General features: G+C 43.0%; 1 protein-coding gene across 1 annotated transcript; it reads left to right on the forward strand.

Moving 5' to 3' along the window:
- Positions 1–3,566: 3,566 nt before the first annotated feature.
- Positions 3,567–8,094, forward strand: LOC115439448 (uncharacterized). Its single transcript, XM_030163283.1, has 4 exons — positions 3,567–3,831; positions 3,973–4,046; positions 6,896–7,934; positions 8,013–8,094. Exons 1-3 carry the CDS (start codon positions 3,567–3,569, stop codon positions 7,919–7,921), a joined length of 1,365 nt encoding a protein of 454 aa, XP_030019143.1. The 3' UTR covers positions 7,922–7,934; positions 8,013–8,094.
- The last annotated feature ends 4,235 nt before the right edge of the window (positions 8,095–12,329 follow it).

Consider the following 12,329-nt stretch of genomic DNA (forward strand, 5'->3'; position numbering starts at 1 on the left):
ACTGAATATCAGCTCTTGGACATGGACAGGGGGCCAGTTCTGACATCAGTTACAGCAGAAAAACAGGACGGTGTCGACTGTAACTTGAAATCTAGCCTCGAGGTCACCTGATATAAAACTCTGACAGAATTTTAAAAAGGCCATGAACCTGTGGTGGACTGGACTTTGAATCTGTTGAATCTGTTGAACGCAGTCACCATTGTCGGCTAAAGCTCTTTGGGACTAGATGATGGTACTTACTGTAGTAGTAATAGTTGTACTAGTAGTGTTAGTATAGTAGTAGTAGTAGTAGTGGTAGTATTAGTAGTAATAGTAGTATTAGTAGTAATAGTAGTAGTAGTAGTAGTTTCAGTAGATAGAGTGTTATATGTAATATATGTGTAATAATGAAAATGGTCTTTGCTGCCCCTCCCCTCCCCTTTGCCCCTCCCCCTTTCATGTATGTGTGGTTGACCCTTGACCTTTGCCCTTCCACATACTGACTGTAGGAACACGAGTCCATTACCAGACCTGTTTATATAGTTTCTACACTGGTGTTCTGTAACAGGCCCCCCAGGGAAGAGGAGAGCAGCCCCTTCAGCAGCTTTGGTCCATGTTTGGTAAAAGGCAGGCATGTGTTGGAGGGTGTTCGAACACATACAGAAGCAGAGGGGATGGGGGAGGCTTTTCCCCCTGTGTCAGTTTCCCTCCCTTTTGTCTTCCATGTTCCTTCACTTTCTATCCTTTTATTCACCGATAAACAACAAAGGAAGCGCAGGGGGGGTTCAGTCCTGTTCAAGCCCGTCCTCTTAATCCCAGGACACACAAACCAAATCTGCATTCGACCAAATCAATTAATTGCAACATTCATTAACTGATAAGTCGATTAATGGCCATGTTTTTCATGGGAGGGCTGACATATAATCAGAGGCCGGTTTGAACAGGAACCACCAGGCTGCTGATTACAGCCTGATTCATGGCATTGGATCCACAAGAGGCCCGCTTTAGAGGAGCAGCAGGAACAGGACTGGAATAGACCCACAACAGAAGGGGCTCAGCATTAGAGCTCAGGAGTAAAACTCTGCCGTGGAACATAGATGCACCAGAACTGAACTCCTGAACAAGAATGAAAGTTCAAATAACAACGGGATCAATAGATCACACACATTCCAACAGTTCTTATTTGGTACAGTACTTTTCATAATGTTTTATCGCATTAGACCAATATTTTTACTAGGGATGGGAATCGATAAGAATTTAACGTAGGAACGCATCGGCTCTGATACTCAGTGTATGTACCTGTACTCACACTCTTGAAAGTAATCTGATACAACTGCACCGATACCACTTACAGCAGCATGACATTCATAGTTCAGTGCAGCAGGTACGCGGCTGTGGAATAATGTGTGGGGAGTGTGAAGAGTGTGGAGATTTTTCAAAATAAATGACGGTGATAAAGGTAACGCTGACTGCAAGTAATGTTACAGACACAGACAGATACACACGGAGCGTTCTGTCTGTCCTCTGCGTACATTCCATCCGTTTTCCAGGTGCTGGCGGATGCGTACCCAGACGGAGAATACCAGCAGGAGCCATGGAGGTAGAGGATCTGTTCAAAGAGCCACTGTGTGAGTTAGAGAAAAACTACTGACAGATTTAGGACAACTACCCAGGGCTAAGCCGGTTTACAGCCTGATATGAATCAACTGATGAAAGTATAGTTAACAGTGGCCTGATATGAATAAACTGATGTTAGTACAATTAGCTGTGGCCTGATATGAACAAACTGATGTTAGTACAATTAGCTGTGGCCTGATATGAACAAACTGATGATAGTACAGTTAGCAGTGGCCTGATATGGGCAGTCTGACTCAACAATAGTTAGCACTGGCTTTATATGAACAAACTAAGGCTAATACAATTAGCAGCGGCTTGATAATAACAAACTGATGTTAATGCACTTAGCTGTGGCCTGATATGTAAAGTCTGAATCCACAATAGCTAGCTGTGGCCTGATATGAACAATCTAAATCAACAATAGTTAGCAGTGGCCTCATATGTACAGTATGACTCTCAAATTGTGTTGTGGTCTGAAATGAATAAACTGATGTAAGGACAGTTTGCTGTGGCGTAACTATGACATGACGTATGATGTAACTATGCTGCTCTTCGATAACATTGTAAAAGATGACAACGACCTAGTGTTTAAAAAATAGATTTTATACAAAGACTAACTTATTTCATTAGGCCTCTTAAGTATTATGTTCCAGTTGAGTGTTTGTGTTTTTTCTTGGTGGTAATATTTGTATCTCAGGTCTATTCAGGTCTCCCTCGAAAAAGAGATTTCATCTCAAGGGACTTCCTGGTTAAATAAAGGTTAAATAAATATTTGTATCTATGTTTTAGTCCTCACAACTGCCACACCAAGGAAGGGAGAATACCACACCACAGGAGACATCATCTGAGTTAATCCCAGCCTCCAACAGCTTGGTAAACTCAGAGTCCCACCTCACACAGTTAACACAATATACTCGAGTAGTGTGCTACCTTACACCACGTGTTCAAGGAAGAAGTTAATACAGCTCATCAGGGTTTTCTTGATTTAGATAGCAGAGTTGTAAGATGAATCAAATGTGTGAATAACAGTCAGTGGTTTTTACTGTGACAGTGACTCTCAGTCACACTCACTCTCAGCTGTAATATTCAGCCTTAGTTCATTCAAACAGCACCAAACCTTTCTACACCAGCCTAGTGTGTGTACTGACAGTTAGCCAGCATTCTGGTAACTGTGTAGCTCAGCAAAATTAGAAACAATACATTTAGTCGCATCAGTATGTTCTGCCTTTTTAGCCCTTAGGAAGACCTCATGAAGAGGAGGAGGCCTCATCAGGACCTTCTCCAGAGGTCCTGGCGCCTTGCAACAGTTTGGTAAGTATTCAAAAGTTATTGTTTTTAACCAGCAGCAGTGAGAATACCTCCTGGGAAATTAGAGCAAACTACATATTACACCACAGTGAATGTCCTGGAAGTTACTAATTATGTTTCATATTTGTATTCGTATTATAGGTATTTACACTATCATTTTTCCAACACAGGAAGCAAGCTTCAGTGGTGAGAATAGCACAGCTGAAAGCTCTGCTGGCAGTTTTAACCCAAACGTTCCACCACTGGAAAGAACTGACATCATATTTGCAAGTCTGCATATTTAGTTTTTCTATCAACCTGTCACAACGGGAAAATGAGAGGACTCAAATGCACAGTACTGAAGGAAAAAAAATACAAATTTATTTAACAAAAAATGAAAACTAAACAACGAAAAACCCCACAAAACCTGGGTCAGAGTCCGTAGAGAAGATGGATAAATGTCCGGGTTATGGAGTCAAATGGAGAGAAGTGAAGAGGAATGGACCAGCGCTGCATGGCTGCAAACCAAAGCCTTTAATAGGCTGAAAGGTAATTGGCTGCGGCCACGCAGCGCCAGCAGGTGAGTCTGATAATGATAAAATGAGGAGATGACAAGAGGGAGGAGCCGAGGGCCACACAGACACAGATCATGACAGGAGCTGAGGACCACACAGGCACAGACCATGACAGAGGGAGGAGCCGAGAGTCACACCGGCACAGATCATGACAGGACCCCCCCCTCAAGGGACGGCATCCTGATGTCCCCAGAGATGCAAAAAGCCCCTACGGATACCAGGGCATCCTGGAGTGTAGAGGGGATCCTGGCAAAGGGGGGCCTGAAAAACCTCCCGGCGGACCGGTGTGGAAAACCTCCGGGTAGACTGGCTGAAGAACCTCAGGGCGAACAGACTGAAGAACCCCAGGGCGGACGGGCTGAAGCACCTCCCGGTGGAACGGCGTGAAGAGCCTCCGGGAAGACTGGCTGAAGAACCTCAGGGCGGACAGGCTGAAGCCCCCCCCCCTGGTGGAACGGCGAGAAGAGCCTCCGGGAAGACGGCCAAAACACCTCAGGGCAGACCTCCGGACCAGGACGTGGAAAACCTCCAGACCAGGATGTTGTAACCCCTCTGGACCACACCATGGAGAAACCTCCCGACCAGGACGTGAGAAACCCTCCGAAACAGGACATAGAAAAATCCCCTGGTTCGTGGACCTCCAGGGCAGTGGCAGACAGGACTCTAGCTGGATTAAGGACGTTGACTGGAACTGAATTATGACTGGACTCATGACTCTGACTGAGACAAGGCAGACCGGACTATGACTGGACTACAGCCATCAACTGGAATTGGACTATGGCTGGACCCATGACTCTGACTGACTGAGACTGGGCTGACAGGACTACGGACTCTGAGACTGGGCTGACAGGACTACGGAGAGGGAGACCGAGACGGGGAAACACAAAGAGCGAGGCCGAGACGGGGAAACAGGAACGCTGCGCGGACGGACGGAACCGGACTTCAGGAATGCTGCCGGACGGAACCGGACTTCAGGAACGCTGCGCGAACAGACAGAAACAGACTTTAAAAACGCTGCGCGAACAGACGGAATCAGACTTCAGGAATGCTGCGCAGCCGGAACCGGACCTCAAGGAGGGGAGACTACCGGACGTCGTACTAGCCTCCGGGTAGTACCAAGGAAAAGGGAACTGAGGCCAAGCAGAGGGACACGGACAGACAGGCACAGAGACACAGACAGGCAGAGGGACAATCTACAGTACTGAACTGATGAAAAGGATGAAATGGAACTGAAGAACATAAAGGGAAAGAACTTAACTTAGGAGAAACTGATGAAACTGCAGACAGAAACTGCAGACAGAACCTGCAGACAGAGAATAAAGAGAGACTGAAGACAGAGACTGAAAAAACACGGGGAACATATAACGCACATGGACTGCAATAAACACACATTAACTAAAATAAAAAAATATTCACACCCACTGAGAAATACACACACACTGACAAAGAGAGACAGGGAGGAACAAATAAAACAGGCAGAACAAACAAACTAACATGGACAGACAGATCAGAACTAATGAACTTACTGAAACCATTAGACACACGAAGGAAAAGACACAAGAGAAGAACCCGGACCCCACGAAGGCCCAGGTCCCCACATGGAATAGAACGCTGGAAACACGAGGCAGGAAACAGACGAGAGACAGAAACTCACCGGAAAAACAACACGGGAGAAGAACTAAGGAAAGGCGAATGAAACCAGGGATAAACAACTAAAACACGGAGAGATGAAAAAACGGGTCCTTTCAGTACCGGCTGAGTCCAGGTATGGCTGGTCCATTCTGTCACAACGGGGAAATGAGAGGACTCAAATGCACAGTACTGAAGGGAAAAAATACAAGTTTATTTAACAAAAAATGAAAACTAAACAACAAAAAAAACACACAAAACCTGGGTCAGAGTCCGTAGAGAAGATGGATAAATGTCCGGGTTATGGAGTCGAATGGAGAGAAGTGAAGAGGAATGGACCACCGCTGCATGGCTGCAAACCAAAGCCTTAAATAGGCTGGAAGGTAATTGGCTGCAGCCACGCAGCACCAGCAGGTGAGTCTGATAATGATAAAATGAGGAGATGACGAGAGGGAGGAGCCGAGGGCCACACAGACACAGATCATGACAGAGGGAGGAGCTGAGAGTCACACCGGCACAGATCATGACACAACCTCTATTTAACCTCATAGCTTTTAATATCCTGACAGTAACACTTAAATGGACAGTTCAGATTTTTTTTCATGAAGTTGTATGAAATACGTTTCCGCCCACAGGACAATTTAGGTAAGATAATCTATTGTCATGTGCTACACTATCAAAGAGTACATCATACAACTTCATGTCAGAAAATCTGAAGTATCCCTTTAATGCTATGGCACTCAAAGTTTGACAATGGGCTCAATGACAGTGTTAGAGATTTATGCCTGGTTATTGTTTATACAGAAAATTTTGCAAGTGTTATATTTATATTTTCAGCTCACCCATGAGTATTTGGAATCAATTTCCAAGACATCTGCTAAGCCAGAAGACAGTAAGAGCTACATTGAGAGCAGCAGAGATGAATATTGTCCAACATCAGACTCAAAAGAGGACAGTGGGGATGAATATTTTCCATCAAAAGACTCAATAAATGAGAGTAGTTCAGACAGATCATGTGAACTTAAAAGCAATGTTTCACCAGTGAAACTCAAGAAGCGAAAGAAGTCAAAAAAGACTTGTAGCAGGAAGACTGTGTCCAGGAAGTTGTCTGCTCAAGATGATGGGAGAGCAGAGAGTGGACACTCAAGTGATACAAACCCAGGAAATGTGTCCATTTTGAAGCTCCAGAAAAAGAGAGATGGTGCTCGAGTTTACAATAAAAAACACTATTGTCTGTACTGTCCCCTGCACTGCCATAAAATGGCATGGCACTTAATTCGCAAACACAGCAATGAACCAGCTGTGGCAACAGCAACAAGTTTTACATTGAAATCAAAAGAACGGAAATTGCATTTGGACCTGATTAGAAATAAAGGAAATAGGGCACATAATAATGAGGTTCTAAAAGCTGGTTGTGGAACACTGATCCCAAGCCAACAATCTGGAGATCAAGTGAAAGCAAGTGACTACATGCACTGTATCAACTGTGACGCTTTGCTTAAAAGAAAGTCGTTATGGAAGCACATGTCAAGGTGCAAGCTTACACAAAAGTGCACAATGAAAAAGCCAGGTAAAAGCTGGATCCAATCACTGTGTGCCTTTGCACAGCCAGTCCCAGAAGGAGTCAGCAGGAAGGTTTGGGAGCTGGTGAATGTCATGCACCAAGATGAAGTCACAGTCATCATCAAAAAGGAGAAAAGCATTTTAAGACTTGGAGAACATTTGTATGCAAAACATGGACATGACAAAACCAAACATGAGTACATTAGACAAAAAATGTGAGAAATAAGCAGCTTTATTTGCCACAGGACTTTTATATACCCTCCAACTTCAACTATGTGGTCGAAGCGGTAAAAGACGTGGCTGGCTTCGATGAGGACAAAAACATCTATAAAACTCCATCACTAGCTTTGAAGCTTGGTCACAGTCTAAAGAAGATTGCAGATATTCTCACGTGCGAGGCACAGATGGCTGGGTCTGATGGTGAGGGATTTCTGAAAAATGTGCAGAAGAGCCACAGTTTGTATGAGAAAAAGTGGGATGTGTGCGTGTCATCGCGAGCCTTACAAACTCTAAGAGAGGCTAAGTGGAACACTCCCCACCTTGTCCCTTTCACTGAAGATGTGAAGGCGATGCACGTGCATCTTGATAAGTGCAGGGAAGAGTACAAGAAAACATTTGAAAATGATCCAAATAAGAAAAACTGGTCCAAGCTTGCTACTTTGAGTCTGTGTGAGGTCATTTTGTTCAACCGCAGGAGAGAGGGTGAGGTGTCAAAGATGCCACTGAGTGCTTTTACCCTTAGAGACACCTCAGGAGTACACTCAGATCTGGCAGAAGGACATTCCCCATTGGAGCAAAAGCTTTGCCAGCATTTTCAGCACATAGAAATAAGGGCGAAGAGAAACAGGAAAGTTCCCATCCTTCTGACACCAGACATGCTCAGTTCAATGGAAGTGTTGGTTGCACATCGGAGGACCTGTGGCATTCCTGATGAAAATTCCTTTTTCTTCTCGAGACCTGAGGCAGAGACTCATCTGAGGGGATCAGATGCCATCAGACAGATTGCGAAGGAATGCGGAGCCAAACATCCTGAAACTCTTTCCTCAACCAAACTGAGGAAGCAGATTGCCTCACTGTTGACAGTCCTGAACCTGAAGGATCATGAGATGGACATACTGGCAAATTTTTTTGGCCATGACATTCGGGTCCATAGACAGTATTATAGACTACCTGAAGGAACTCTGGAGCTGGCAAAAGTCAGCAAAGTGCTGTGTGTGCTGGAACAAGGACAACTGTCAGACTTCAAAGGAATGAGCCTGGACCAAATCTAAATCAGTCCTGATGGTAATGACATATATCCAGTTTAAATTCATATTTATGTCAGAGTAAATGTTTATTCACACTTTTTGATATTATTTTCAGAGCAAGTGTTAGAAGCTGTGGAAAGTGACGTCTCAGACATGGAGACAGACAAGGACTCGATTTTCAGCAGTCCGTCTTCAGGTGATTTTTTACATTTAAGTCTTTCTTCTGAGTGACTGTCCTGCAAGTTAACAACTGTCTGATTTATTAAAGGATCCTCAGGAGAAAAGAGAAGGATACCTCTCTCTAAGTCTGGTGATAACACCACGTCCTTAGGTATCCCACAAACCCATGCATACTCCATCCTTACCTGTTTTCATGTACACTAAAAAAAAAAGAAAAATTGAAGCACTGATTATTGTTTATTTTAACAGCATCCTCTACACCAAGAAGGCCACAGCATGTCGAGTCAGACTGTGATGATGCTGAAGAAGGTATTTCTCACACATAAATACAGTGCTTGCTACTGCTTAATTGTCATCTTAACTTCAGAAACTCTAGAAAAAGTTAACATTTACTATCTAGCAGTGCTGGTTCTTTGCATTATTTCAGCAGGACCCTCTGCACCAAAGAGACGAACTATGAAATCTATCACTGATGACCCTGAAGAAGGTATTTCACACATTAACTGTCCTTTCTCTTACTGCTTGTTCATTGCTTGCTTTTAGAAAAACACAGGAATCAATTAATTTGTCAGATTCTAAAATTTTACCAAATAACAACTGTGGCTTTATTCAATGAGGCCATGTTACATGCCTGAGGGCATGTATATGGATAGGTGTGTGTGTGTTTCTCCTCCCCTTTTGTTTTCAGGTCAGGGATGGCCTGGTTGTCGGGGTGTGACCATAACTCTGGGTCCTCCTCCAGGGCTGCACCTGAAGGGGGCCGGCACAGGTGGAGGAAGGAGGAGCAGACCAATCCTGATCAGCCACAGCACCTATAAATTCACCCCTGCCTCTCTGTCTGGGGCTGCTCTTGTCTGGCCATGCTTGGTCAGAGCCATTTTGCTTTTGTGTTCTACCTGTGTTCTCCTTTGGTGAGTTGAGTTGGGTTTAGTTAGGATGGGGTACCCTATACACTGCACTAAGTCTTGTTTTATGTTATATACACTAGATTAGTTGGTTGGTGCCACCCTCTGTATTTTTATTTTGGGACTAGTGAGGAGGTAGATGTTTTTTTTGTCCCACCAGTTTCTTTTGGTAGTGCAGGGGTCACCAGTTAGTTTGGTTTTGTTTTACTGAGTTTTTTGATTTACTTTGGTACCACCTTGTCCAACTGCACTCACCTGGAATACTTTGTTTCATTTTTTGTAAAAACTTTGTTAAAAGAAAGCAGCCGTGAATAAACTGGCTTTATTTTAAACTTTTTTTCGTTGTATGCTTTTGGAGACTGAAGAGGTGTGTGACACCCCTCCCTCTCCTGGACACCTTTATATTGGGGGGGGGTGTAACAGGCCACCCACTGGAACTTTGTGGATGGAGTTAATTTCCAGGATTCTACCTCAAAAGTGGGATTGTTTCAGCTAGATGGTAGAGTTTTAGGATGACCTTACTGTTTTTAATCAGATTTCTTTGTGGTTTATTCTTTCTTAGGACCCCAAATATATGGGTGGACACGGCAAGATGAATCCTCTGCTACAGGTATCCCACAGACTGTTTGCCCATTAACTTTTTCAACAAGAATCACTGAGCAAGCATTGTTAATAGCATTATTAAAACACATTTTAATTGGTAGATTTCTCATCCTGTATGAGGTTTTTATTTAAAAGCAAAGAAAGAAATCAAAGATTGTACATGGCAAACAAGATTATACAGCTACAACAATCAAAATTCTACCAGTATCTTGTAAACTGGCTAAATTTAAACAGACATAGCTGCCCTGTGATTATTAATTTGAATAGTATCTAGTATTGGTGAATTTGTAGAAAAATACTAAAGCAAAATATGAAATATATATCAGGTTTGGTACCGCATCAGCTAGTACAACTGATGATGTAAATTATTTTAGTTTCTGTGTTATTTACTAATCAAAAATATCAGTTTTCAGGACTTTGCTTAATGAAATTACACATAACTGATGAAGCTGGCTGGTCACTGAATTCTTTGACATAGCTAGTATGTGAGTCTGTTAAGTGAGTTGTAGTGACACCAGCCTTGTAGTCTATGGGTCTGATTGTCTTTTTTCTGTGTTCTTGTCTTAGAGAGCTCAAAGAGGAGTTGGGCACCTGCAGAAGTGTGTGCAGTGGAAAAGACTCTAAAGGTGTTCATAGACTCTGGGAAAGTTCCCGGGAAAGCAGACTGTGTGAATTGCAACAAGGCCTCACCACAAGAGCTGAAGTCAAGAACCTGGATGGCTGTTAAGTACTATGTTAAGAACCGAATAACGGCAGTTCAGCGTGAAAGAGCAAGACGGTACTAAAGATTTACTCAGGCTTTTGTTTTGAAAGGTTAATATGTCCCTTACCTCTACACTGGAGCTGCATCTTTTCTGTTTTGTTTTGAAAAACAGTTTCCTGTTGTTTTGGGGGTTTGTGGAATCTAAACATTATATGAACAGCCTTTTTTTCATAATCACAGAAAACTGCAGTGCATTTAATTTTGTTCAAAATTGTTATAGTTCATCACAACATGTTTGTGTGGCATTATGTCCAGTTGGTGCAATCTGCCGAGCTAAAAATATGATTTAAAATCATAGTACTCAATTTTGTTTAAAATATTCTGGGGAAACAAAGGCACTTTTTTGAAGGCTTCGATTTAATGTGTGGCAGACCTAAATCAATATCAGAATGTATCACTACACTGAACACAAGTCTGGACTGGATTTTAGGGTCTCTTCCATCATGTTTCAAAGCTGGAGCGAGAGAAAGATGAGCAGGAAGTAGGTGAAGAGGAAGACGAGCAGGAAGTAGCTGGAGGAGAGGAAGATGAGCAGGAAGTAGCTGGAGGAGAGGAAGATGAGCAGGAAGTAGCTGGAGGAGAGGAAGATGAGCAGGAAGTAGCTGGAGGGAGGAAGATGAGCAGGAAGTAGCTGAAGAGAGGAAGATGAGCAGGAAGTAGCTGAAGAGAGGAAGATGAGCAGGAAGTAGCTGAAGAGAGAAAGATGAGCAGGAAGTAGCTGAAGAGAGGACGATGAGTAGGAAGTAGCTGAAGAGGAAGATGAGCAGGAAGTAGCTGAAGAGAGGAAGATGAGCAGGAAGTAGCTGGAGGGAGAGGAAGATGAGTAGGAAGTAGCTGAAGAGAGGAAGACAAGTCTTGACTGCATTTTAGGATCTCTTCCATCATGTCTCTCAAGATTTTATGAGCCTGACACACAGACTCTGAAGCTGTAAAATCCAGTATAAAGCCGTGCTGTGTGTGTAGTAATATTTTCAGTTGTTGATTCAGGGTCACTGCTCATGTGAGATTGAATCTTGCACAGTTCCTGTTCCCTGCTGTTGTAAAGCACTTTAACTGTTGGACATGTGGAGTCCATCTGGTCAACTGCCACTTTACTGTTGGACGTGCAATAAAACAAATAAAAACAGTCATGATGATCTGTAATTGAATAGACATTTTTCTTAGTGAAGGTCCCAAGACAAGACTGGGGCTGATCGATCAATCAACCAACAAACCATCCTTCAGTTTAAAAATAACTTTATTTACAACGGATCTCAAACAACTCATGATTTATCTTGCTTGACTTTTGACAGCTGAAAGCAGTATAAATGCTGGGTAGTATTAGGGGTCACTGGATGATATCATTATAAAGGAACATATGAAGGAACATTAACATGTTGAACTAATATGACTGTAAACTAATGATAATTCAAATCACATACTGGCAATGCTTATGTTTCAGATTGAAAATCTGATCAGTTGATCTGCCACTCTGGACAACCAGTCACTGTAGATGTGCATCATGAGCTCTACACTGTCATAACAGTGCTGTAATTATATGCAAATATGCAGAGCAGTTCCAGTCCCCAAGGGGGGACAGAATTCAGGTTTGGTCCCCAAAAGGATCAAAATTCAGGTTTAAAATTTTTCTGTGAGTTTTAGATGTTTCAAGTGATTTTTTTGTTCCCTTAAAATTTTCATGATTTTACAAGTTAAACTCAAAGCTGTAGGACCTTCAGAAAGGGTGGATCCCACCAGACACCAGTATGTCATAGGGCCCCATGGGGTAATAAAAACAGGTATGCGTGAGAGAGAGAGAGAGAGAGAGAGAGAGAGAGAGAGAGAGAGAGAGAGAGAGAGAGAGAGAGATGTGTGTGTGTGTGTGTGTCTGCTGTGTGTGTGTGCGTGTGTCAGACACTGAAGTCTGTTCATAGTATTAATGCTGTTCATTCTGTTTACCCATGTTATTATTTAGATTCACACTGGGGACAGAAGCATGTGA

Source organism: Sphaeramia orbicularis, chromosome 19 (genome assembly GCF_902148855.1).
Source record: "Sphaeramia orbicularis chromosome 19, fSphaOr1.1, whole genome shotgun sequence".
NCBI classification, from domain to species: Eukaryota; Metazoa; Chordata; class Actinopteri; order Kurtiformes; family Apogonidae; genus Sphaeramia; species Sphaeramia orbicularis.

Bases quoted from the DNA above. Each gene is read 5' to 3' on its own strand.
- LOC115439448 (XM_030163283.1), top strand. From the start codon at position 3,567: ATGACAGAGGGAGGAGCCGAGAGTCACACCGGCACAGATCATGACAGG. The intron at 3,832-3,972 runs GTGGAACGGCGT...CCTCCGGACCAG, and splicing joins ACGGGCTGAAGCACCTCCCG to GACGTGGAAAACCTCCAGAC. The intron at 4,047-6,895 runs GTGAGAAACCCT...TATTTGCCACAG, and splicing joins AGAAACCTCCCGACCAGGAC to GACTTTTATATACCCTCCAA.